General features: G+C 50.5%; 1 protein-coding gene across 1 annotated transcript in view; it reads right to left on the reverse strand.

Annotated features, from left to right (window-relative positions):
* Positions 1–27,764, reverse strand: part of LOC134348022 (dynein regulatory complex protein 11-like) — a 146,162-nt gene that overhangs the window by 32,231 nt on the left and 86,167 nt on the right. The window contains exons 3-5 of the mRNA XM_063050814.1: positions 12,773–12,883; positions 12,037–12,225; positions 11,345–11,416 (exon numbers count right to left, since the gene is read on the reverse strand). Of these exons, the coding sequence (XP_062906884.1) occupies positions 11,345–11,416; positions 12,037–12,225; positions 12,773–12,883 (372 nt within the window). The remainder of the gene's footprint in view (positions 1–11,344; positions 11,417–12,036; positions 12,226–12,772; positions 12,884–27,764) is intronic.

The raw sequence follows: 27,764 nt of genomic DNA on the forward strand, positions 1-27,764 counted from the left end.
GCCAATGACTAGTGGTGTTCCTCAGGGGTCAGTATTGGGACCGCTACTTTTGACATTTTTGTCAATGATTTCAATAGTGGAATTGATGGCTTTGTGGCAAAGTTAGCAGATGATACGAAGATCGGTGGAGGGGTAGGTAGTGCTGAGGAAGTAATGCAATTGCAGTAGGGCTTGGACAAATTGGAGGAATGGACAAAAATGTGGCAGATGGAAGACAATGTTGGGAAATGTATGATAATGCATTTTGGTAAAAGGAACAAAAGTGCAGACTATTATCTAAAGTATAAAGTATAAAGTATAAATGGGAAGAAAATTCAAACATCAGAGGTGCAAAAGGACTTAGGAGTCCTCGTGCAAGATTCCCAAAAGGCTAATTCATAGGTTGAGTCTGTGATGAAGAAGGCAAATGGAATGTTGGCATTTATTTCAAGGGAAATAGAATATAAAAACAAAGCAATAATGCTGAAGCTTTATAAGACATTAGTCAGGTCGCACTTGGAGTATTATCAAATTGTCAATAGTTTTAGACCTGAAGACCAGAAGATATAAGAGCAGAATTAGTCCATTTGGCACTGAGTCTGCTCTGCCATTCAATCATGGCTGATCTCTTTTTTCCCTTCTCAACCCCATTCCCAGCTTTCTCCCCGTAACTTTTGATGTTGTGCCCGATCAAGAACCTATCAATATCTGCCTTATACACACCCAATGGCCTGGCCTCCACAGCTGCCTGTGGTAACAAATTCCACAAATTCACCAACCTCTGGCTAGAGAAATTTCTCCCATCTCTGTTTTAAATGGAAGCCCCTCTATCATGAAGCTGTGCTCTCTAGTCCTAGACTCCCCCACCATGGAAGACATCCTTTCCACATATACTTTGTTTAGGCCTTTCAACATTTGAAAGGTTTCAGTGAGATCCCTCCTCATTCTTCTAAATTGCAGAGAGTACAGACCCAGGGCCATCAAACGTTCCTCATATGATAACCCTTTCATTCCTGGAATCATCCTTGTGAACCTCCTCTGGACCATCTCCAATGCCAGCACATCCTTTACTTAGATGAGGAGCCCAAAACAGTTCACAATACTCAAGGTGAGGCCTCACCAGTGCCTTATAAAGCCTCAATATCACATTCTTGCCCTTATCTTCTGGACCTCTTAAAATGAATACTAACATTGTATTTGCCTTCCTCACCACTGACTCAACCTGTAAGATAGCCTTTTGGGTGTTCTGCATAAGGACTCCCAAGACCTTTTGCATCTCAGGTTTTTGGATTTTTTCCCTGTTTAGAAAATAATCTGCACATTTATTTCTACTACTGAAGTTCATGACCATGCATTTTCCAACATTGTGTTTCATTTTCCACCCTCTTCCTTATTCTCCTAATCTGTCTAAGTCCTTCCGCATCCTACCTGTTTCCTCAACACTACCTGTCCATCCACCAATCTTCATATCATCTGCAAACTTGGCAACAAAACCATCTATTCCATCATCTAATTCATTGATATACAGCATAAAAAGAAGCGGTCCCAACACCGACCTTGCGGAACAACACTAGTCACTCTCAGCCATCCAGACAAGGATCCTTTTATTTCCACTCACTGCCTCCTACCAATCAGCCAATGCTCTAACCATGGTAGTAACTTTCCTGTAATTCCATGGGTTCCTAACTTGGTAAGCAGCCTCATGCATGGCACCTTGTCAAAGGCCTTCTGAAAATCCAATTATACAACATCCAGTGCAAACCCTTGATCTATCCTACTTGTAATCCCTGCAAAGAATTCCAACAGGTTCATCAGGCAAGATTTTCCCTTAAGAAAACCATGCTGACTTGTCCTGTCTTATCCTGTGTCATCAAGTACTCCATAACCTCATCCTTAACAATTGACTCCAACATCTTCTCAATCACTGAGGTCAGGCTAACTGATCTGTAGTTTCCTTTCTGTTGCCATCCTCCTTTCTTAAAGAGTGGAGTGACATCTGCAGTTTTCCAATCTTCTGGCATTATGCCAGAGTCCAATGATTTTTGAAAGATTGCTAATGTCTCCACAAGGTCTAAAGCTACCTCTTTCAGAACCCTAGAGGGTGCAGTTCATTTGGTCTGGGTGACTCATATACCCTCAGGTCTTTCAGCTTTTTGAGCAACTTCTCCCTTTGTAATAGTAACTGCACTCACTTCTCTCCCTTCATACACTACGACATCTGGCACACCGCTACTGTCTTCCACGGTGAAGACTGAAGCAATGCACTCACTTAGTTCATCTGCCATCTCCTTGTCTCCCATTATTATTTCTCTGGCCTCATATTCTAGTGGTCCTATATCCACCCTAATCTCTCTTTTGTTTTTTACATACTTGAAAAGGTTTTTACTATCCACTTTGATATTGTTTGCTAGCTTGCTTTCATATTTCATCTTATCCCTTCTAATGATTTTTTGATTTTCTCTCAAAGGTTTTTAAAAGCTTCCCAATCCTCTATCGTCCCACTATTTTTTACTTTGTTTTATGCCCTCTCTTTTGTTTTCACAATAGCTTTGACTTCCCTTGTCAGCCATGGTTGTCTATTTTTCCATTTGAGTATTTCTTCATTTTTGGAATACATCTGTCCTACACCTTCCTCATTTTTCCTCGAAAGTCATGCCATTGCCGATCTGCTGACATCCCTGCCAGCAGCTTCTTCCAATTTACTTTGTTCAACTCCTCTTGCATACCACCGTAATTTCCTTTACTCTACTGAAATACTGCTACATCAGACTTTACTTTCTCCCTATCAAATTTCGAGTTGGACTCAGTCATATTGTGATCACTAGCTCCTGAGGACTCTTTTACCTTAAGCTCCCTAATCACCTCTGTCTGGTTCATTACATAGCACCCAATCCAGTATAGCTGATCCCCTGGCAGGCTCAATGACAAACTGCTCTAAAAAGCTATCTCATAGGCATTCAACAGACTCTCTCTCTTGAGATCCATTACCAACCTGATATGACAGTCATGGGAGATTTTAACATCAACCTGCATGTTAAAATCTCTCATGACTATCACAACATTGCTCTTTTGACACACCTTTTCTATTTCCTGTTGTAATCTGTGGTCCACATCCCAGCCTCTGTTGGGAGGCCTACATATAACTGCCATCAGAGTCCTTTTACCCTTGCAGTTTCTTAACTCAACCCACAACGATTCACCATCTTCCGATCCTATGTCACATCTTTCCACTGATTTGATGCCAGTCCTTACCAGAAGAGCCACGCCACCCCCTCGGCCTACCTTCCTATCCCTCCAATACAACGTGTAACCTTGGACATTCAGCTCCCAACTAAAACCATCCTTCAGCTATGATTCAGTGACGGCCACAACGTCAAACCTGACAATCTGTAATAATGCAAACAAGATCATCCACCTTATTTCTTGTACTCCATTCATTGAGATATAACACTTTGAGTACCGTATTTGCTACCCATTCTGATTCTGCATCCCTAATGCACTGATACTCACCCTGCTGGCTGCAATTATGTCCTACCATCTTCCTGCCCTTCCTGACAGTCTGACTGCATGCTATCTTTGCTTTTTTACCATCCGTCCTATCCTGAGTCCCATCACTGTGGTTCCCACCCCCCCTGCCAAATTAGCTTAAACCCTCCCTAAAAGCTCTAACAAACCTGCCCATGAGAATACTGGTCCCCCTCAGCCTCATGTTCATCTGCCAAATCATCCTGTTTCTTCCCTCACTGGCGTGTGGCACAGACAGCAATCCAGAAATTACTATCCTGGAGGTCCTGCTTCTCAGCTTTCTACCTAGCTCTCTAAATTCTCTCTTCAGGACCTCATTGCTTTTCCTTCCTATGTGTTTGGTACCCATATGTACCAAGTCGTCTGGCTGTTCCCTCTGATTCGAGATGTCCCTGACCCTGGTACATAAGAGGCAACATACCATCCAGGGGTCTCGCTCAAGGATGTATTGTCATTAGAGAGTCTAGATGAAGTTCACGGGGATGATTCTGGGAACGAAGGGGTTAATAAACTAGGGTATGTTGCCTCCCACCCAGTGCCAGGGTCAGGGGTGTGTCGGATTGGGTCTATGGTATTCTCAAGGGCAGGGGTGATCAGCCAGAAGTCTTGGTTCATATTGGCACCAATGACATAATTCAGGAAAAGTGAGAATGTCCTGAAGAGAGATTTTAGGGAGCTGGGTAGAAAGCTGAAAATCAGGATCTCCAGGGTAGGAATCTCTGGATACAGTGAGGGTAAGAATAAGATGAATGAGTGGCTGAGGAAATGGTGCAGGGAGCAGGGGTTCAGATTTCTGGATCATTGTGACCACTTCTGGGGAAGGTACGACCTGTACAAAAGGGATGGGTTACACCTGAACCCGAAGGGGACCAATATCCTTGTGGGTGAGTTTGCTAGAGCTGTTCAGGGGGGTTTAAAGTAATTTGGCTGGAGGAATGGGAAACAAAGTGCTGAGGATGAGGTAGTTAGTTTACAAACAGAGGCAGTGTGTAGTGAGACTGCAAGCAAGGAGAGGCTGACGATAGGGCAAAATTGCAGTCAACAGGATGAGTTGCAATTTAAAAGTCGGAAAAAATTGAAAGGGATGATGAATTCAGGACTGGAGGTGTTATCTTTGAATGCGCACAGTATACGGAATAAGCTAGATGAATTTGTTGCACAGTTACAGATTGGCATGTATGATGCGGGCTTCACTGAGTGGTGGCAGGAAGAAGTTTATAGCTGGGAGCTTAACATCCAAGAATATACATTGTATCAAAGGGATAGGTGGGTAAGCAGAGGGGGTGGTGTGGCTCTGTTGGTAAAAATTGAAATCAAATCATTAGAAAGAGGTGACATAGGGCTGGAAGGTATTGAATTGTTGTGGTTAGAGCTAAGGAACTGCAAGAGTAAAAAGACAATGAATGGAGTTATTTACAGACACCAAAACAGTAAGGATGTGGTCTACAAATTACAAAAGGAGATACAAAATGCATGCCTAAAGACAATGTTACAATAGTCATGGGGGATTTCAATATGCAGGAGAGTGGGAAAGTCAGATTGGTGCTGGATCCCAACAGGGGGGATTTCTAGAATGTCTACAAGATGACACTTTGGAGCAGCTTGTGGTTTCGCCCACTAGGGGATCAGCTATTCTGGATTGGGTATTGTGCAATGAACCAAAATTGATTAGGGAGTTTAAGGTAAAGGAACCCTCAGGATAAAGTGATTGTAATATGATAGAATTCAACCTGTAATTTGGAAGCTAAAGTCAGATGTATCATTACAGAGGAGTAAAGGGAATTAAAAGGACACGAGAGAAGGCTTGGCCAGAATTGATTGGAAAAGAACACTGGCAGGGATGACAGCAGAGCAGCAATGGCTAGAAATTCTGGAAGCAACTGGGAAGGTGCAGGATATATCGATCCCAAAGAGGAAGAATTATTCCAGAGGAAGCGTGACAGAATAATGGTTGACAAGAGCAGCCAAGGCCAACATAAAAGCAAAAGAGGGGATATATAATGGAGCAAAATTAGTGGCAATTTAGAGGATGGGAAGCAGGATTGCCAACAGAAGGCAACTAAAAATGTCACACAGAAAGATATCTTGGATACAAAGATATCTTGGATATCTTGGATACAAAAGTAAGCTAGCCAATAATATTAAAGAGGATACCAAAAGTTTCTTTAGATACAGAAAGCGTAAAAAGGTGAGAATGGATATCGGACCACTGGTAAATTGATGCTGGGGAGGTAGTAATGGGGGGACAAGGAAAAGGTGGAAAAACTGAATAAGTATTTTGCATCGGTATTCACTGTGAAAGGCACTAGCAGTATGCCAGAAGTTCGAGAGCGTCAAGGGGCAGAAGTGAATGTAGTCGCTATCACTAAGGAGAAGGTGCTTGGGAAGTGGAAAGATCTGAAGGTAGATGAGTCACCTAGCCAGATGGACTACACATCAAAGTTCTGAAGAGATTGTGGAGGCTTTAGTAATGATTTTTGAAGAATCGTTAGATTATGGAATGGTTCCTGAGGACTGGAAAATTGCAAATGTCACTCCAGTGTTTAGGAAGGGAGGGAGGCAGAAGAAAGGAAATTATTGGTCATTTAGCCTGACTTCTGTGGTTGAGAATCTCTTTGGACTGAGGGAGGAAATCGGAACACCAGGAGGACAGCTACACAGTTCACAAGGAGATGTACAAACTCGTTATGGATGGTGCCGGAATTGAACTCCGAACTCTGGAATGCCCAAAACTGGTATCGCATCACACTACAGGATGCAGAGGTGGGCTTTGAAGTGCCAGATGCAGTTCAATCCAGAAATATGTGGAGTGATTCACTTTGGAAGGTTGAACTTGAAGGCAGAGCACAGGGTTAATGGCAGGATTATTAGCAGCGTGGAGGAACAGAGGGATCTTGGGGTCCATGTCCATAGATTTCTCAAAGTTGAAGCACAACGTGATAGAGTTTAAGGTGTATGGTGTGTTGGCCTCCATTAGTCAAAGGACTGAGTTCTAGAGTCAGGAGGTATGTTGCTGCCCTGTATAACTCTGATTAACCCACACTTGGAATGTTGTGATTACTTTTGGTCATCTCATTATAGAAAGTATGTGGAAGCTTTAGAGAGGGTGCAGAGGAGATTCCCAGGAAGCTGCCTGGATTAGAGAGCACGTCTAATGAGGAGAGGTTGAGTGAGTTAGTGCTTTTCTCTTTTGGAGAGAAGGAGGATAAGAAGTGACTTGATAGAGGTGTACAAGATGATAAGAGCCATACCTAGAGTGGACAGCCAGATACTTTTTCCCAGGGCAGAATGGCTAATATGAGTAGGAATAATATGAGGAAAGTATAGGGAGAGGTGTCAGAGGTAGTTATTGTTATACAGAGAGTTGTAGGTGCATGGAATGAGCTGCCAGGAGTGGTAGTAGAGGCAGATACATTAGGGAAATTTAAGAGTCTTTTTAATAGGCTCATAGTTAAAGTAAAATGGAGGGCAATGTGGGGAAGGTCAGACTGATTTCAGAGCTAGTTAAATGTTCGGCACAATATTGTAGGCCGAAGGGCCTGTACTGTGCTCTGCTGTCTATGTTCTACCCGCATCTCCCTCCCACAAGAGGACTGTTTCTCCCACCACCCCCACCCACCTGCCCCCCTCCAACCATTCCATGCCTTTGGCTGAGGCTCTGGTGAAGTTAGGAACCAGGTTACAGCTCGGGGGCTGAGAGCTGATTTCTAGTTTGTATAATGGAGCCATGTTGCTACCATTTCCATCTCGCTGCCGGTTACCATGGAGACAGGACTAATAGGGAAGGGAATGTGTTTTAAGCGGGATGCAATCTGTGTGTGAGGAAGCTGCGGCTGCCGTAATGGAGGTGACATTAGGAGGCTGGAGCGGGCCGCCGAGCTGTCATTAGGCGAGCGCCGCTCACAGCAAATGACTCCTGTAATGAGGTTGTAATATTCATCGGCCGCTCTCCTCCTCTGATGGCTGGCGGGCCATCAAAAAAACCTCAGCACTTTGTTGCCTCATTGCCTCCCAAATGTATTTTAAATATCATTCAGAACACTCAATTATTTAAAACGCTGAACTAAACACTTACTAATGGGACAAGTACCGAGCACAAAAATAAATTCATTCCTCAAATGGGAGTAAGTGATCGCCGCAGGATCCGCCTCCCACTCCCCCCTTCCCACCCTCCCTCTCCCACATCCCAACCACCACCTCGGTGTGGCTCTGCCTGATTCTGCAGCCCAGCCTGCCGGTCCTGCCCCTCCAATTGGGTCCCTCCCATCTCTAGTGGTCCTGCCCCCCCCCCCCACCACGGGTCCCTCCCCTCCCAGCCCCGAGAGGATCAACAGCAGAGACAGCAGGGGAACTGCCCCACACACCAAATACACCTTACACACTACAGAGACCTGAGAGCCCTCCCCATCTTCACTAGGCATGGTATGTGGTGTGACGCACCTCAAACACTCCCACCATAAACACCCCTCCCTCACCCACCATAAACACACCTCCCTCACCCACCGTAAACACTCCTCCCTCACCCACCGTAAACACCCCTCCCCTCACCCACCATAAACACCCCTCCCCTCACCCACCGTAAACACCCCTCCCTCACCTACCATAAACACCCCTCCCTCACCCACCATAAACACTCCCCTCACCCACCATAAACACCCCTCCCTCACCCACCATAAACACTCCTCCCTCACCCACCATAAACACACTCCCTCACCCACCATTAACACTCCTCCCTCACCCACCATAAACACCCCACCTCACCTACTATAAACACCCCTCCCTCACCCACCATAAACACCCCTCCCTCACCCACCATAAACACCTCCCTCACCCACCATAAACACTCCTCCCTCACCCACCATAAACACCACTCCCTCACCCACCATAAACACCCCCGTCACCCACCATAAACACCCCTCCCCTCACCCACCATAGACACCCTCCCTCACCCACCATAAACACCACTCCCTCACCCACCATAAACACCCCTCCCTCACCCATCATAAACACCCCCCTCACCCACCATAAACACTCCTCCCTCACCCACCATAAACACCCCTCCCTCACCCACCATAAACACCCCCCTCACCCACCATAAACACTCCTCCCTCACCCACCATAAACACACCTCCCTCACCCACCATAATCACCCCTCCCTCACCCACCATAAACACCCTCCCTCACCCACCATAAACACCCCTCCCTCATCTACTATAAACACACCCCTCACCCACCATAAACACCCCTCCCTCATCTACTATAAACACACCCCTCACCCACCATAAACACTCCCCTCACCCACCATAAACACCGTCTCTCACCCACCATAAACACACCTCCCTCACCCACCATAAACACCCCTCCCTCACCCACCATAAACACCCCCCTCACCCACCAGAAATACCTCCCTCACCCACCATAAACACTCCTCCCTCACCCACCATAAACACCACTCCCTCACCCACCATAAACACCCCTCCCTCACCCATCATAAACACCCCTCCCTCACCCACCATAAACACTCCTCCCTCACCCACCATAAACACCCCTCCCTCACCCACCATAAACACCCCTCCCTCACCCACCATAATCACCCCTCCCTCACCCACCATAAACACCCCCGTCACCCACCATAAACACCCCTCCCCTCACCCACCATAGACACCCTCCCTCACCCACCATAAACACCACTCCCTCACCCACCATAAACACCCCTCCCTCACCCATCATAAACACCCCCCTCACCCACCATAAACACTCCTCCCTCACCCACCATAAACACCCCTCCCTCACCCACCATAAACACCCCCCCTCACCCACCATAAACACTCCTCCCTCACCCACCATAAACACACCTCCCTCACCCACCATAATCACCCCTCCCTCACCCACCATAAACACCCTCCCTCACCCACCATAAACACACCTCCCCTCACCCACCATAAACACCCTCCCTCGCCCACCATAAACACCCCTCCCTCATCCACCATAAACACACCTCCCTCACCCACCATAAACACCCCTCCCTCATCCACTATAAACACACCTCCCTCACCCACCATAAACACCCCCCTCATCCACTATAAACACACCCCCTCACCCACCATAAACACCCCTCCCTCATCCACTATAAACACACCTCTCTCACCCACCATAAACACACCTCCTTTACCCACCATAAACACCCCTCCCTCACCCACTATAAACACACCTCCCTCACCCACCATAAACACCCCCCTCATCCACTATAAACACACCCCCTCACCCACCATAAACACCCCTCCCTCACCCACCATAAACACCCCCCTCACCCACCATAAACACACTCCCTCACCCACCATAAACACCCCTCCCTCATCCACCATAGACACCCCCCTCATCCACTATAAACACACCCCTCACCCACCATAAACACCCCTCCCTCATCCACTATAAACACACCTCCCTCACCCACCATAAACACACCTCCTTTACCCACCATAAACACCCCTCCCTCACCCACTATAAACACACCTCCCTCACCCACCATAAACACCCCCCTCATCCACTATAAACACACCCCCTCACCCACCATAAACACCCCTCCCTCACCCACCATAAACACCCCCCTCACCCACCATAATCACCCCTCCCTCACCCACCATAAACACCCCTCCCTCATCCACCACAGACACCCTCCCTCACCCACCATAAACACCCCTCCCCTCACCCACCATAGACACCCTCCCTCACCCACCATAAACACTCCTCCCTCACCCACCATAAACACACCTCCCTCACCCACCATAATCACCCCTCCCTCACCCACCATAAACACCCTCCCTCACCCACCATAAACACCCCTCCCTCATCTACTATAAACACACCCCTCACCCACCATAAACACCCCTCCCTCATCTACCATAGACACCCTCCCTCACCCACCATAAACACCCCTCCCCTCACCCACCATAGACACCCTCCCTCACCCACCATAGACACCCTCCCTCACCCACCATAAACACCCCTCCCCTCACCCACCATAGACACCCTCCCTCACCCACCATAAACACTCCTCCCTCACCCACCATAAACAACCCCCTCACCCACCATAATCACCCCTCCCTCACCCACCATAAACACCCCTCCCTCACCCACCATAAACACCCCCCTCACCCACCATAAACACCCCTCCCCTCACCCACCATAGACACCCTCCCTCACCCACCATAGACACCCTCCCTCACCCACCATAAACACTCCTCCCTCACCCACCATAAACACCCCTCCGCTACCAATCCCAAACACTTCTCAGCCATAAAACATTCCAGCCTCTCACCCACCACAAACACTCCCCCAAAACCACACTGCTGAAACACGCACTCCCAAGTACAGCAAACAATCCTTTCCCTACACACACACACACACACACACACACACACACACACACACACCCACACAAACAATACCTCCACCCTCCACCCGAACCCTCCAAACAACCTCTCTTCCACTCCCACCACCCCCCACAGTGATTGCAACGGGCACCATCTACAAACCATTACCACAGTTACTGGCCCAGCTCCCCACCCCCCACCCCCGTTGACAGAGGGAGATCACCACCACCTTCAGCTTCCACTCCGTGTCACACACTGTCCTGCCGAGGACTCGCTCCCCAATAGGTCAGTCCTTCTCTCCACTGTGAAACCCTCTTCCCCACACCGAGGAAGGGCCGTCTCTAACATCCCCTGGATTGTTCACATTCTCAGTCGATGCTGAGAAACACACATAGACACACGCGCACGCACACAAACACAAACACTGATGCACCCACACACACATACACACACACGTGTGCACTCACCATTCCGATGAGCTCAAATTCCTGGGCTCGCTCGCGGACGGTTTGCTTTCTTTGATAGTAACCCCTCCACACCTGTGGGGAGCAGGAAGAGAGGGCTGGCTGAGTGGGAGGGGTTGCGAAGGGGTGACCAGCGGATCAGTGGACTGCTCCTGGACAAGTGGTTCAGGTGGGGAATAGTGTGTTGGTCTTCAACGCGAGGGGCTCCCGCTGCAGGGCAGAAAGTTTCTGTTCCAGCTATTCAGGGCGTTGTTGAGTCTGGGAGCTCGAGCACTGCGTACCATCTGCCCCACTGTGGGGTTTTGTACCTCTGGAGCCTGTCCCAACAAGGCTCAATGGGATCATTCCCAGGATGAGAGGGTTTTCTTGTCCTCTTTCTCTCTCCTTTGTCACTCTCCCCTCCCTCCCATTTCCCCTTCCTTTTCCTTTACCCTCTTCCCTCCTTCTCCCCACCCAGTTCCCCCTTTCTGCTCTTCCTCCTCTCCCTCTCTACATACCCCTCCCCATCCCTCTCGTTCCTCCCTCCACCTCACAACCCTCTCTCCTACCCCATATCCCTCCCCGAGGTTCAGCCTCATCGTACCCATCAAAACCCACCCTCTCCCTCCCCATATCCCTGACCCCTTCCCTCCTCAAAAACTCTCACCCCTTCCCTCCTCCCACCACCACCCAGAGGTTGACCCTTGCCCCCTTACCTTCTGGATGAGTGTGGCAGCCTCTTGACTCTCCATGGAGATGGGGGCCATCATCTTCCTGCGTTTGCCCCTCTGTTGTTCCTCCCAGATCTTCTTCATGAATTCTGCACGCAGGCGGCCCTGCCTCCCGCGTTCTGCCACCTGGATGATGCGGACAGCCTCATCCGTGGTCAGCAGTGCTTCTTCCACCTGAAACAGTGCACAGGCAGACCCTACTCAGTCAACCAGCTGCCGATCGTGCTTGACAGTGGCTCGTGCCATTCACCAACCACGGATCCCTGATATTGCATCCACCCTGTGACCGAGGCTGCAGTACGGCATCAAAATCCTCCGTACAGGACCCCCTTACCATCCATTACAGGACATCAATGGCCATTACAGGACCACATTCTCCATTACAGAACCAGTCCATTACAGGACATCGATAGCCATTACAGGGCCACTTTCTCCATTACAGAATATCAATAGCCATTACAGGACATCAATAGCTATTACAGGGCCACATCATTCATTCGTCTGGCCCATTCTGGACACCATTGTCATTACAAGACCACTCTATCCATATTTGGACCAGTCCATTACAGGACTACATAGTCCATGACAGAACCTTGTCCATGACAGCACCAGGGTGTCCGTGACAGGGTACCAATCTTAGGGAATATTCAGTGCAGCGCTCAGTGCTCCAGGAGTGGGCTTTGATCAGAAATGCTACAGATCCCAGAAAAGAGCTGCTCACCAGTGCTGAGCTCTCCTCCTCCAGAAGCTGCCCCAGAAATATCTTCCGTTCCTCGCGGAGCTTCTCTGCCTCTCTGGAAATATACCTGGGGATCGGAATCTCGGCGTTGCTCTGCGACAGAAAGTAAATGAATCAGAACTTTCTGGAGAGGGAGTGGGGATGAAAGTGGGAAGGAGAGAGAGAATGAGTTTGGGAAAGGGGGTTGGAGTGAAGAGGAGAGAGGGGAGGGGGAGGGAGTGATGGAGAGGGAGTGGGGGAGAGAGAGAGTGAGATTGGGAAAGGGGGCTGGAGTGAAGAGGAGAGAGAGGAGCAGGGAAGGAGTGATGGAGAGGGAGTGGGGGAGAGAGAGAGTGAGATTGGGAAAGGGGGTTGGAGTGAAGAGGAGAGAGAGGGGGGAGGGAGTGATGGAGAGGGAGTGGGGGAGAGAGAGAGTGAGATTGGGAAAGGGGGTTGGAGTGAAGAAGAGAGAGGGGGGGAGGGAGTGATAGAGGGGGAGGGAGTGATGGAGAGGGAGTGGGGAGAGAGAGAGTGAGATTGGGAAAGGGGGCTGGAGAGAGGAGCAGAGAAGGAGTGATGGAGAGGGAGTGGGGGAGAGAGAGAGTGAGATTGGGAAAGGGGGTTGGAGTGAAGAGATGGGAGGAGGGAGTGATGGAGAGGGAGTGGGGGGGAGAGAGAGTGAGATTGAGAAAGGAGGTTGGAGTGAAGAGGAGAGAGAGGAGCAGGGAAGGAGTGATGGAGAGGGAGTGGGGGGGAGAGAGCGTGAGATTGAGAAAGGGGGTTGGAGTGAAGAGGAGAGAGAGGAGGGGGAGGGAGTGATGGAGAGGGAGTGGGGGAGAGAGAGAGTCAGATTGGGAAAGGGGGTTGGAGTGAAGAGGAGAGAGAGGAGGGGGAGGGAGTGATGGAGAGGGAGTGGGGAGAGAGAGAATGAGTTTGGGAAAGGGGGTTGAAGAGGAGAGAGAGGAGGGGGAGTGAGTGATGGAGAGGGAGTGGGGGAGAGAGAGAGTGAGATTGAGAAAGGGGGTTGGAGTGAAGAGGAGAGAGAGGAGCAGGGAAGGAGTGATGGAGAGGGAGTGGGGGAGAGAGAGAGTGAGATTGGGAAAGGGGGTTGGAGTGAAGAGGAGAGAGGAGGCGGAGGGAGTGATGGGGAGGGAGTGGGGGGAGAGAGAGAGAGTGAGATTGGGAAAGGGGGTTGCAGGGAAGAGGAGCAGGGAGGGAGTGATGGAGAGGGAGTGGGGAGTGGCTTCCCCGGGTCAATGATCGGCTGTGCTGGACTGTCCTGTGTTCTGTGCTCTATATTCTATGTACAGTAGAGATAGGGGAGTATGCAGGAAACTTTCCCCTCTGACAGGTAGATTCAGGGGGAAGGGGAAGAGATATAGAAGGGAAATGAGGAGGACCTTTCTCACCATGAGACCACACTGCAGAGGGAGGGGGGAGCACCTGGCAGAGAGAGTGGGAGCAGAGACAGAGGGTGGGGGAAAAGAGTCAGAGAGAGTGAGTGTGCAGACTCAGAGAGAGCGGAAAGCAGAGTCAGAGAGAGTGTGAGAAAACAGAGACAGAGAGAGTGAGGGAATAGAGACAGAGAATGTGAGGGAACACAGAGAGAGTGGGGGAACAGAGACAGAGAGAGTGGGGGAACAGAGACAGAGAGAGTGGGGTAGCAAATACAGAGAGAGTGGGGAACAGAGTCAGAGAGATTGGGGGAGCATACGATGGAGAGGGTGGGGGAAAAGAGTCAGAGAGAGTGAGTGTGCAGATTCAGAGAGAGCGGAAAGCAGAGTCAGAGAGAGTGTGAGAAAACAGAGACAGAGAGAGTGAGGGAATAGAGACAGAGAGAGTGAGGGAACATAGAGAGTCGGGGAACAGAGACAGAGAGAGTGCGAAAACAGACAGAGAGAGTGAGGGGACAGAGAGAGTGGGGGAACACAGAGAGAGTAGGGTAGCAAATACAGAGAGAGTGGGGGAACAGAGTCAGAGAGAGCGAGGGATCAGATTCAGAGAGAGTGGGGGAATAGAGACAGAGAGAGTGAGGGAACAGAGTCAGAGAGAGTGGGGGATCTCATGGCAGAGAGACTGGGGGAACACAGCAGAGAGAGTGGGGGTAGACAGTCAGAGAGAGTGAGAGAAGAGAATCAGAGAGAGTGAGAAAACAGTCAGAGAGAGTGAGGGAACGCAGTTAGAGAGAGTCGGGTAGCAGATTCAGAGAGAGTGGGGAGCACACGGCAGAGAGAGTGAGGGAACAGAGTCAGAGGGACTGGGGGAGCACAGTAGAGAGAGTGGGGGAATAGAGACAGAGAGAGTGGGGGAACAGAGTCAGAGACAGTGAGGGAACAAAGTCAGAGACAGTGAGGGATCAGAGACAGAGAGAGTGGGGTAGCAGAGTCAGAGGGAGTGGGGGAACAGAGTCAGAGGGAGTGGGGTAGCAGAGTCAGAGGGAGTGAGGTAGCAGAGTCAGAGGGAGTGGGGTAGCAGAGTCAGAGGGAGTGAGGTAGCAGAGTCAGAGGGAGTGGGGGAACAGAGTCAGAGGGAGTGGGGTAGCAGAGTCAGAGAGAGTGGGGTAGCAGAGTCAGAGGGAGTGGGGGAACAGAGTCAGAGGGAGTGAGGTAGCAGAGTCAGAGGGAGTGGGGTAGCAGAGTCAGAGGGAGTGGGGGAACAGAGTCAGAGGGAGTGAGGTAGCAGAGTCAGAGGGAGTGAGGTAGCAGAGTCAGAGGGAGTGGGGTAGCAGAGTCAGAGGGAGTGGGGGAACAGAGTCAGTGGGAGTGGGGTAGCAGAGTCAGAGGGAGTGGGGGAACAGAGTCAGAGGGAGTGAGGTAGCAGAGTCAGAGGGAGTGGGGGAACAGAGTCAGAGGGAGTGGGGTAGCAGAGTCAGAGGGAGTGGGGGAACAGAGTCAGAGGGAGTGGGGTAGTAGAGTCAGAGGGAATGGGGGAATAGAGACAGAGGGAGTGGGGGAATAGAGACAGAGAATGTGAGGGAACACATTAGAGAGAGTTGGATAGCAAATTCAGAGAGAATGTGGGAACAGAGTCTGAGAGAGTGGGGAGCAGAGTCAGAGAGAGTGGGGGTAGACAGTCAGAGAGAGTGGGGGATGAGTCAGAGAGAGTGGGGGTAGACAGTCAGAGAGAGTGGGGGATCAGAGTCAGAGAGAGTGGGGGTAGACAGTCAGAGAGAGTGGGGGATCAGAGTCAGAGAGAGTGGGGGTAGACAGTCAGAGAGAGTGGGGGATCAGAGTCAGAGAGAGTGGGGGAACAGACTCAGAGAGCGTAGGGGAGAAGAGTCAGAGAGAGTGAAGGATCAGGTTCAGAGAGATTGGGGGAACAGAGACAGAGAGAGTGAGAAAACAGAAACAGAGAGAGTGGGGGAACAGAGTCAGAGAGAGTTGGGCAGCAGAGTCAGAGAGAGTGGGGGAATAGAGACAGAGAGAGTTAGAAAACAGAGACAGAGAGAGCGGGAGAACACACGACAGAGAGTGAGGGAATGCAGTTAGAGAGAGTGAGGCAGCAGAGACAGAGAGAGCGGGGGAACAGAGTCAGAGACAGTGAGGGAACACAGAGACAGTGAGGGAACACAGTTAGAGAGAGTGGGGTAGCAAATTCAGAGAGAGTGAGGAACAGAGTCAGAGAGAGTGGGGAGCAGATTCAAAGACATTGGAGGAATAGAGACAGAGAGAGTGAGGGAACACAGTCAGAGACAGTGAGGAAACACAGTTAGAGAGAGTGGGGTAGCAGATTCAGAGAGAGTCGGGGAACAGAGTCAGAGAGATTGGGGGAATAGAGACAGAGAGAGTGAGAAAACAGAGACAGAGAGAGTGGGGGAACAGAGTCAGAGAGAGTTAGGCAGCAGAGTCTGAGAGATTGGGGGAGCATACGATGGAGAGAGTGGGGGAAAAGAGTCAGGGAGACTGTGTGAACACATGGCAGAAAGAGTGGGGGAACGGAGTCAGAGAATTTGGGGGATCAGAGTCAGAGAGAATGAAGGAGCTGTGTCGGAGAGGCACAGTATATAGAAACAGGCCTTTCAGCCCAACCGGTCCTTGGCGAATAAGGTTTCTGTCTAAGTGTGTCCTCTGTGTCCACTTTTGGCCCAAATCCCTCTCAACATAGAACATACAAGCAAATTTACTAAACCAATGACTCCCACTGGTAAAGGTGGAGGGAGCAGGCAGTTAGTGCAGGATGCCTTGTAGCCATTCCCTTCAGCAACAAGTCTTTCCCTCTGGATACTGCTGGGTTGGGTGGTAACCTATCAGAGCCCAGTAGCATCAGCCAGGGGCAGTGACATTCACACCGGCCCTGTGGCCCGTCAGCCAGGGCGGTGACATTCACACTGGCCCTGTGGCCCATCAGCCAGGGCAGTGACATTCACACTGGCCCTGTGGCCCATCAGCCAGGGCGGTGACATTCACACTGGCCCTGTGGCCCATCAGCCAGGGCAGTGACATTCACACTGGCCCTGTGGCCCATCAGCCAGGGTGGTGACATTCACACTAGCCCTGTGGCTCGTCAGGCAGTGCAATGACATTCAGACTGGCCCTGTGGCTCATCAGCCAGGGGTAAAGTTGATACTGATAGGAGAATTGATGTTTAGAGGTACAGACTGAAGGCTATGTGACCATGAAAGAGATGCTTGAATGGGTGTTGCTCCCAGATGCCAGGGTTGAGGATGTCTCTGGAGAGATGCAGAATGTTCTCAAAGCAGAGGGTGAGCAGCCAGGGGCCGTGCTGTATTGGCATCAGTGACAGGAGAAAGGAAGAAGAGGTTCCGTGCAGAGTGTAAAGGGAGTTAGGAAAGAGGCCAAGAAACAGAACTTTGAAGGTAGAAATCTGTGCATTCTCCTGGTGCCAAGTGCGAGTCCAGGCAGGAATACAAAGATAGAACGGATATTTGAATAACTGAACACTGATGCAGAGGGCAGGGCTTCAAATTCATGGATCATTTGGACTATTTCTGGGCAGGGTGACTTGTACAAGAGAGATCAGCTGCAATTAACAGGAGGAGATCCAATATATTGGCCAAAAAGTTCAAGGTGTGAGTGTAAGTATGAGCAGCGAGTGTGTCTGGAGGAATGTGTAGGTGAGAGTGATATGAGCATGACTAGTGTACATGTGGTGTGACTCTGAGTCAAGTGTAAGTGTGATGTGTCTGTGAGACCAACGTGAGCGTGGTGTGGTGCAGACCAGGGTGAGTGTGGTATAATTGAGACCAGGGTGAGTGTGGTGTGATTGAGACCAATGTGAGTGTGGTATGATTGTGAGACCAGGGTGAGTGTGGTGAAATAGTGAGACCAGGGTGAGTGTGGCGTGATTGTGAGACCAGGGTGAGTGTGGTGTGATTCAGACCAGGGTGAGTGTGATGTGATTGTGAGACCAGGGTGAGTGCAGTCTGATTGAGACCAGGGTGAATGTGGTGTGATTGAGACCAGGGTGAGTGTGGTGTGATTGAGAACAGGGTAAGTGTGGTGTGATTGAGAGACCAATCTGAGTGTGGTGTGATTGAGACCAGGGTGAGTGTGGTGTGATTGAGACCAGGGTGAGTGTGGTGTGATTGTCAGACCAATCTGAGAGTGGTGTGATTGAGACCAGGGTGAGTGTGGTATGATTGAGACCAGGGTGAGTGTGGTGTGATTGTCAGACCAATCTGAGTGTGGTGTGATTGAGACCAGGGTAAGTGTGGTGTGATTGTGAGACCAGGGTGAGTGTGGTGTGATTGCGAGACCAGGGTGAGTGTGGTGTGATTGTGAGACCAGGGTGAGTGTGGTGTGATTGTGAGACCAGGCTGAGTATGGTGTGATTGAGACCAGGGTGAGTGTGGTATGATTGTGAGACCAGGGTGAGTGTGGTGTGATTGTGAGACCAGGGTGAGTGTGGTGTGATTGAGACCAGGGTGAGTGTGGTGTGATTGAGACCAGGGTGAGTGTGGTGTGATTGTGAGACCAGGGTGAGTGTGGTGTGATTGAGACCAGGGTGAGTGTGGTGTGATTCAGACCAGGGTGAGTGTGGTGTGATTGTGAGACTGGGGTGATGGTGGTGAGATTGAGACCAATGTGAGTGTGTGTGATTGTGAGACCAGAGTGAGTGTGGTGTGATTGTGAGACCAGGGTGAGTGTGGTGTGATTGTGAGACCAGGGTGAGTGTGGTGTGATTGTGAGACCAGGGTGAGTGTGGTGTGATTGTGAGACCAGGGTGAGTGTGGTGTGATTGTCAGACCAGGGTGAGTGTGGTGTGATTGAGACCAGGGTGAGTGTGGTGTGATTGTGAGACCAGGGTGAGTGTGGTGTGATTGTGAGACCAGGGTGAGTGTGGTGTGATTGAGACCAGGGTGAGTGTGGTGTGATTGTGAGACCAGGGTGAGTGTGGTGTGATTGAGACCAGGGTGAGTGTGGTGTGATTGTGAGACCAGGGTGAGTGTGGTGTGATTGAGACCAGGGTGAGTGTGGTGTGATTGTGAGACCAGGGTGAGTGTGGTGTGATTGTGAGACCAGGGTGAGTGTGGTGTGATTGAGACCAGGGTGAGTGTGGTGTGATTGTGAGACCAGGGTGAGTGTGGTGTGATTGAGAGACCAGGGTGAGTGTGGTGTGATTGTGAGACCAGGGTGAGTGTGGTGTGATTGAGAGACCTGGGTGACTGTGGTGTGATTGAGACCAGGGTGAGTGTGGTGTGATTGAGACCAGGGTGAGTGTGGTGTGATTGTCAGACCAGGGTGAGTGTGGTGTGATTGAGACCAGGGTGAGTGTGGTGTGATTGTGAGACCAGGGTGAGTGTGGTGTGATTGTAAGACCAGGGTGAGTGTGGTGTGATTGTGAGACCAGGGTGAGTGTGGTGTGATTGAGACCAGGGTGAGTGTGGTGTGATTGTGAGACCAGGGTGAGTGTGGTATGATTGTCAGACCAGGGTGAGTGTGGTGTGATTTGAGACCAGGGTGAGTGTGGTGTGATTATGAGACCAGGGTGAGTGTGGTGTGATTGTGAGACCAGGGTGAGTGTGGTGTGATTGGAGACCAGGGTGAGTGTGGTGTGATTGAGACCAGGGTGAGTGTGGTGTGATTGTGAGACTGGGGTGAGTGTGGTGAGATTGAGACCAATGTGAGTGTGTGTGATTGTGAGACCAGAGTGAGTGTGGTGTGATTGTGAGACCAGGGTGAGTGTGGTGTGATTGTGAGACCAGGGTGAGTGTGGTGTGATTGAGACCAGGGTGAGTGTGGTGTGATTGTGAGACCAGGGTGAGTGTGGTGTGATTGTGAGACCAGGGTGAGTGTGGTGTGATTGTGAGACCAGGGTGAGTGTGGTGTGATTGTGAGACCAGGGTGAGTGTGGTGTGATTGTGAGACCAGGGTGAGTGTGGTGTGATTGTGAGACCAGGGTGAGTGTGGTGTGATTGAGACCAGGGTGAGTATGGTGTGATTCAGACCAGGGTGAGTGTGGTGTGATTGAGACCAGGGTGAGTGTGGTGTGATTCAGACCAGGGTGAGTGTGGTTTGATTGAGACCAGGGTGAGTGTGGTGTGATTGAGAGACCAATCTGTGGGTGGTGTGATTGAGACCAGGGTGAGTGTGGTGTGATTGAGACCAGGGTGAGTGTGTTATGATTGAGACCAGGGTGAGTGTGGTGTGATTGTCAGACCAATCTGAGTGTGGTGTGATTGAGACCAGGGTGAGTGTGGTGTGATTGTGAGACCAGGGTGAGTGTGGTGTGATTGTGAGACCAATATGAGTGTAGTGTGATTGAGACCAGGGTAAGTGGGTGTGATTGTGAGACCAGGGTGAGTGTGGTGTGATTGTGAGACCAGGCTGAATGTGGCGTAATTGTGAGACCAGGGTGAGTGTGGTGTGATTGTGAGACCAGGGTGAGTGTGGTGTGATTGTGAGACCAGGGTGAGTGTGGTGTGATTGAGACCAGGGTAAGTGTGGTGTGATTGTGAGACCAGGGTGAGTGTGGTATGATTGAGACCAGGGTGAGTGTGGTGTGATTGTGAGACCAATTTGAGTGTGGTGTGATTGTGAGACCAGGGTGAGTGTGGTGTGATTGAGACCAGGGAGAGTATGGTGTGATTCGGACCAGGGTGAGTGTGGTGTGATTGCGACCAGGGTGAGTGTGGTGTGATTGAGAGAAGGGTGTGTGTGGTATGATTGAGACCAGGGTGAGTGTGGTGTGATTGTGAGACCAGGGTGAGTGTGGTGTGATTGAGACCAGGGTGAGTGTGGTGTGATTGTGAGACCAGGGTGAGTGTGGTGTGATTGTGAGACCAGGGTGAGTGTGGTGAGATTGAGACCAGGGTGAGTGTGGTGTGATTGTGAGACCAGAGTGAGTGTGGTGTGATTGTGAGACCAGGGTGAGTGTGGTGTGATTGTGAGACCAGGGTGAGTGTGGTGTGATTGTGAGACCAGGGTGAGTGTGGTGTGATTGTGAGACCAGGGTGAGTGTGGTGTGATTGTGAGACCAGGGTGAGTGTGGTGTGATTGTGAGACCAGGGTGAGTGTGGTGTGATTGAGATAAGGGTAAGTGTGATGTGATTGTGAGACCAGGGTGATTGTGGTGTGATTGTGAGACTGGGGTGATTGTGGTGAGATTGAGACCAATTTGAGTGTGTGTGATTGTGAGACCAGAGTGCGTGTGGTGTGATTGAGAACAGGGTGAATGTGGTGTGATTGTGAGACCAATGTGAGTGTGGTGTGATTGTGAGACCAGGGTGAGTGTGGTGTGATTGAGACCAGGGTGAGTGTGGTGTGATTGTGAGACCAGGGTGAGTGTGGTGTGATTGTGAGACCAGGGTGAGTGTGGTGTGATTGTGAGACCAGGGTGAGTGTGGTGTGATTGAGACCAGGGTGAGTGTGGTGTGATTGTGAGACCAATCTGAGCGTGGTGTGATTGAGACAAGGTTAAGTGTGGTGTGATGGTGAGACCAGGGTGATTGTGGTGTGATGGTGAAACCAGGGTGAGTGTGGTGTGATTGAGACCAGGTAAGTGGGTGTGATTGTGAGACCAGGGTGAGTGTGGTGTGATTGAGACCAGGGTGAGTGTGGTGTGATTGTGAGACCAGGGTGAGTGGGGTGTGATTGTGAGACCAGGGTGAGTGTGGTGTGATTGAGACCAGGGTGAGTGTGGTGTGATTGTGAGACCAGGGTGAGTGTGGTGTGATTGAGACCAGGGTGAGTGTGGTGTGATTGTGAGACCAGGGTGAGTGTGGTGTGATTGTGAGACCAATGTGAGTGTAGTGTGATTGAGACCAGGGTAAGTGGGTGTGATTGTGAGACCAGGGTGAGTGTGGTGTGATTGAGACCAGGGTGAGTGTGGTGTGATTGTGAGACCAGGGTGAGTGTGGTGTGATTGAGACCAGGGTGAGTGTGGTGTGATTGTGAGACTGGGGTGATGGTGGTGAGATTGAGACCAATGTGAGTGTGTGTGATTGTGAGACCAGAGTGAGTGTGGTGTGATTGTGAGACCAGGGTGAGTGTGGTGTGATTGAGACCAGGGTAAGTGTGGTGTGATTGTGAGACCAGGGTGAGTGTGGTGTGATTGAGACCAGGGTGAGTGTGGTGTGAATGTGAGACCAGGGTGAGTGTGGTGTGATTGTGAGACTGGGGTGAATGTGGTGTGATTGAGACCAGGGTGAGTGTGGTGTGATTGTGAGACCAGGGTGAGTGTGGTGTGATTGTGAGACCAGGGTGAATGTGGCCTGATTGTGAGACCAGGCAGAGTGTGGTATGTTTGAGACCAGGGTGAGTGTGGTGTGAATGTGAGACCAGGGTGAGTGTGGTGTGATTGTGAGACCAGGGTGATTGTGTTGTGATTGTGAGACTGAGGGGATTGTGGTGAGACTGAATCCAATGTGAGTGTGTGTGATTGTGAGACCAGAGTGAGTATGGTGTGATTGTGAGACCAGGGTGAGTGTGGTATGTTTGAGACCAGGGTGAGTGTGGTGTGATTGTGAGACCAGGGTGAGTGTGGTGTGATTGTGAGACCAGGGTGAGTGTGGTGTGATTGAGACCAGGGTGAGTGTGGTGTGATTGTGAGACCAGGGTGAGTGTGGTGTGATTGTGAGACCAGGGTGACTGTGGCCTGATTGTGAGACCAGGCAGAGTGTGGTATGTTTGAGACCAGGGTGAGTGTGGTGTGATTAAGACCAGGGTGAGTGTGGTATGATTGAGACCAGGGTGAGTGTGGTGTGATTGTGAGACCAGTGTGAGTGTGGTGTGATTGTGAGACCAGGGTGAGTGTGGTGTGATTGAGACCAGGGTGAGTGTGGTCTGATTCAGACCAAGGTGAGTGTGATGTGATTGTGAGACCAGGGTGAGTGTGGTGCGATTTAGACCAGGGAGAGTATGGTGTGATTCAGACCAGGGTGAGTGTGGTGTGATTGCGACCAGGGTGAGTGTGGTGTGATTGTGAGACCAGGGTGAATGTGGCATGATTGTGAGACCAGGGTGAGTGTGGTATGTTTGAGACCAGGGTAAGTGTGGTGTGATTGTGAGACCAGGGTGAGTGTGGTGTGATTGAGACCAGGGTGAGTGTGGTGTAATTGTGAGACCAGGGTGAGTGTGGTGTGGTTGTGAGAGCAGGGTGAATGTGGCGTGATTGTGAGACCAGGGTGAGTGTGGTATGTTTGAGACAAGGGAAAGTGTGGTGTGATTGTGAGAATAGGGTGAGTGTGGTGTGATTGAGACCAGGGTGAGTGTGGTGTGAGTGTGAGACCAGGGTGAGTGTGGTGTGATTCAGACTAGGTTGAGTGTGATGTGATTCAGACCAGGGAGAGTATGGTGTGATTCAGACCAGGGTGAGTGTGGTGTGATTGAGACCAGGGTGAGTGTGGTGTGATTGTGAGACCAGGGTGAGTGTGGTGTGATTGAGACCAGGGTGAGTGTGGGATGATTGAGACCAGGGTGAGTGTGGTGTGATTGTCAGACCAATCTGAGTGTGGTGTGATTGAGACCAGGGTGAGTGTGGTGTGATTGTGAGACCAGGGTGAGTGTGGTGTGATTGTGAGACCAATGTGAGTGTAGTGTGATTGAGACCAGGGTAAGTGGGTGTGATTGTGAGACCAGGGTGAGTGTGGTGTGATTGAGACCAGGGTGAGTGTGGTGTGATTGTGAGACCAGGGTGAATGTGGCGTGATTGTGAGACCAGGGTGAGTGTGGTATGTTTGAGACCAGGGTAAGTGTGGTGTGATTGTGAGACCAGGGTGAGTGTGGTGTGATTGAGACCAGGGTGAGTGTGGTGTGATTGTGAGACCAGGCTGAGTGTGGTGTGATTGTGTGACCAGTGAATGTGGTGTGATTGAGACCAGGGTGTGTGTGGTGTGATTGTGAGACCAGGGTGGTTGTGTTGTGATTGTGAGACTGAGGTGATTGTGGTGAGACTGAATCACCAGGGTGAGTGTGGTATGATTGTGAGACCAGTGTGAGTGTGGTGTGATTGTGAGACCAGGGTGAGTGTGGTGTGATTCAGACTAGGTTGAGTGTGATGTGATTCAGACCAGGGAGAGTATGGTGTGATTCAGACGAGGGTGAGTGTGGTGTGATTGAGACCAGGGTGAGTGTGGTGTGATTCAGACCAGGGTGAGTGTGGTGTGATTGAGACCAGGGTGAGTGTGGTGTGATTGAGACCAGGGTGAGTGTGGTGTGATTGTCAGACCAATCTGAGTGTGGTGTGATTGAGACCAGGGTGAGTGTGGTGTGATTGTGAGACCAATGTGAGTGTAGTGTGATTGAGACCAGGGTAAGTGGGTGTGATTGTGAGACCAGGGTGAGTGTGGTGTGATTGAGACCAGGGTGAGTGTGGTGTGATTGTGAGACCAGGGTGAGTGTGGTGTGATTGTGAGACCAGGGTGAGTGTGGTATGATTGAGACCAGGGTGAGTGTGGTGTGATTGTGAGACCAATCTGAGTGTGGTGTGATTGAGAGACCAGGGTGAGTGTGGTGTGATTGTGAGACCAGGGTGAGTATGGTGTGTTTGAGACCAGGGTGAGTGTGGTGTGATTGTGAGACCAGGGTGAGTGTGGTGCGATTCAGACCAGGGAGAGTATGGTGTGATTCAGACCAGGGTGAGTGTGGTGTGATTGCGACCAGGGTGAGTGTGGTGTGATTGTGAGACCAGGGTGAATGTGGCGTGATTGTGAGACCAGAGTGAGTGTGGTATGTTTGAGACCAGGGTAAGTGTGGTGTGATTGTGAGACCAGGGTGAGTGTGGTGTGATTGAGACCAGGGTGAGTGTGGTGTGATTGTGAGACCAGGGTGAGTGTGGTGTGATTGTGAGACCAGGCTGAATGTGGCGTGATTGTGAGACCAGGGTGAGTGTGGTATGTTTGAGAACAGGGTAAGTGTGGTGTGATTGTGAGAATAGGGTGAGTGTGGTGTGATTGAGACCAGGGTGAGTGTGGTGTGAGTGTGAGACCAGGGTGAGTGTGGTGTGATTGTGAGACCAGGATGATTGTGGTGTGATTGTAAGACTGGGATGATTGTGGTGAGATTGAGACCAATGTGTGTGCTTGTGAGACCAGAGTGAGTGTGGTCTGATTGTGAGACCATGGTGAATGTGGTATGATTGTGAGACCAGGGTGAGTGTGGTGTGATTGAGACCAGGGTGAGTGTGGTGTGACTATGAGACGAATGTGAGTGTGGTGTGATTGTGAGACCAATGTGAGTGTGGTGTGATTGTGAGACCAGGGTGAGTGTGGTGTGATTGAGACCAGGGTGATTGTGGTGTGATTGTGAGACTGAGGTGATTGTGGTGAGACTGAATCGAATGTCAGTGTGTGTGATTGTGAGACCAGAGTGAGTGTGGTGTGATTGTGAGACCAGGGTGAGTGTGGTATGTTTGAGACCAGGGTAAGTGTGGTGTGATTGTGAGACCAGGGTGAGTGTGGTGTGATTGTGAGACCAGGGTGAGTGTGGTGTGATTGAGACCAGGGTGAGTGTGGTGTGACTATGAGACGAATGTGAGTGTGGTGTGATTGTGAGACCAATGTGAGTGTGGTGTGATTGAGACCAGGGTAAGTGTGGTGTGATTGTGAGACCAGGGTGATTGTGTTGTGATTGTGAGACTGAGGTGATTGTGGTGTGATTGTGAGACCAGGGTGAGTGTGGTGTGATTGTGAGACCAGAGTGAGTGTGGTGTGATTGTGAGACCAGGGTGAGTGTGGTATGTTTGAGACCAGGGTAAGTGTGGTGTGATTGTGAGACCAGGGTGAGTGTGGTGTGATTGAGACCAGGGTGAGTGTGGTGTGATTGTGAGACCAGGGTGAGTGTGGTGTGGTTGTGAGACCAGGGTGAATGTGGTGTGATTGTGTGACCAGGGTGAGTGTGGTATGTTTGAGACCAGGGAAAGTGTGGTGTGATTGTGAGAATAGGGTGAGTGTGGTGTGATTGAGACCAGGGTGAGTGTGGTGTGAGTGTGAGACCAGGGTGAGTGTGGTGTGATTGTGAGACCAGGGTGAGTGTGGTGTGATTGTGAGACCAGGATGATTGTGGTGTGATTGTAAGACTGGAATGATTGTGGTGAGATTGAGAACAATGTTTCTGCTTGTGAGAGCAGAGTGAGTGTGGTCTGATTGTGAGACCATGGTGAATGTGGTATGATTGTGAGACCAGGGTGAGTGTGGTGTGATTGAGACCAGGGTGAGTGTGGTGTGATTGTGAGACGAATGTGAGTGTGGTGTGATTGTGAGACCAATGTGAGTGTGGTGTGATTGAGACCAGGGTAAGTGTGGTGTGATTGTGAGACCAGGGTGATTGTGTTGTGATTGTGAGACCAGGGTGAGTGTGGTATGTTTGAGACCAGGGTGAGTGTGTGTGATTGTGAGACCAGGGTGAGTGTGGTGTGATTGTGAGACCAGGGTGAGTGTGGTGTGATTGAGACCAGGGTGAATGTGGTGTGATTGTGAGACCAGGGTGAGTGTGGTGTGATTGAGACCAGGGTGAGTGTGGTGTGATTAAGACCAGGGTGAGTGTGGTGTGATTGTGAGAGCAATCTGAGTGTGATGTGATTGTGAGACCAGGGAGAGTATGGTGTGATTCAGACCAGGGTGAGTGTGATGTGATTGAGAGACCAATCTGAGTGTGGTGTGATTGAGACCAGGGTGAGTGTGGTGTGATTGAGACCAGGGTGAGTGTGGGATGATTGAGACCAGGGTGAGTGTGGTGTGATTGTCAGACCAATCTGAGTGTGGTGTGATTGAGACCAGGGTGAGTGTGGTGTGATTGTGAGACCAATGTGAGTGTAGTGTGATTGAGACCAGGGTAAGTGGGTGTGATTGTGAGACCAGGGTGAGTGTGGTGTGATTGTCAGACCAGGGTGAGTGTGGTGTGATTGAGACCAGGGTGAGTGTGGTGTGATTGTGAGACCAGGGTGAGTGTGGTGTGATTGTGAGACCAATGTGAGTGTAGTGTGATTGAGACCAGGGTAAGTGGGTGTGATTGTGAGACCAGGGTGAGTGTGGTGTGATTGAGACCAGGGTGAGTGTGGTGTGATTGTGAGACCAGGGTGAGTGTGGTGTGATTGAGACCAGGGTGAGTGTGGTGTGATTGTCAGACCAATCTGAGTGTGGTGTGATTGAGAACAGGGTAAGTGGGTGTGATTGTGAGACCAGGGTGAGTGTGGTGTGATTGTGAGACCAGGGTGAGTGTGGTGTGATTGTGAGACCAGGGTGAGTGTGGTGTGATTGAGACCAGGGTGAGTGTGGTGTGATTGTGAGACCAGGGTGAGTGTGGTGCGATTCAGACCAGGGAGAGTATGGTGTGATTCAGACCAGGGTGAGTGTGGTGTGATTGCGACCAGGGTGAGTGTGGTGTGATTGTGAGACCAGGGTGAATGTGGCGTGATTGTGAGACCAGGGTGAGTGTGGTGTGATTGAGACCAGGGTGAGTGTGGTGTGATTGTGAGACCAGGGTGAGTGTGGTGTGATTGTGAGACCAGGGTGAGTGTGGTGTGATTGTGAGACCAGGGTGAGTGTGGTGTGATTGTGAGACCAGGGTGAGTGTGGTGTGATTGTGAGACTGGGATG

The sequence above is a fragment of the Mobula hypostoma genome, chromosome 1 (assembly GCF_963921235.1).
Source record: "Mobula hypostoma chromosome 1, sMobHyp1.1, whole genome shotgun sequence".
Lineage (NCBI taxonomy): Eukaryota > Metazoa > Chordata > Chondrichthyes > Myliobatiformes > Myliobatidae > Mobula > Mobula hypostoma.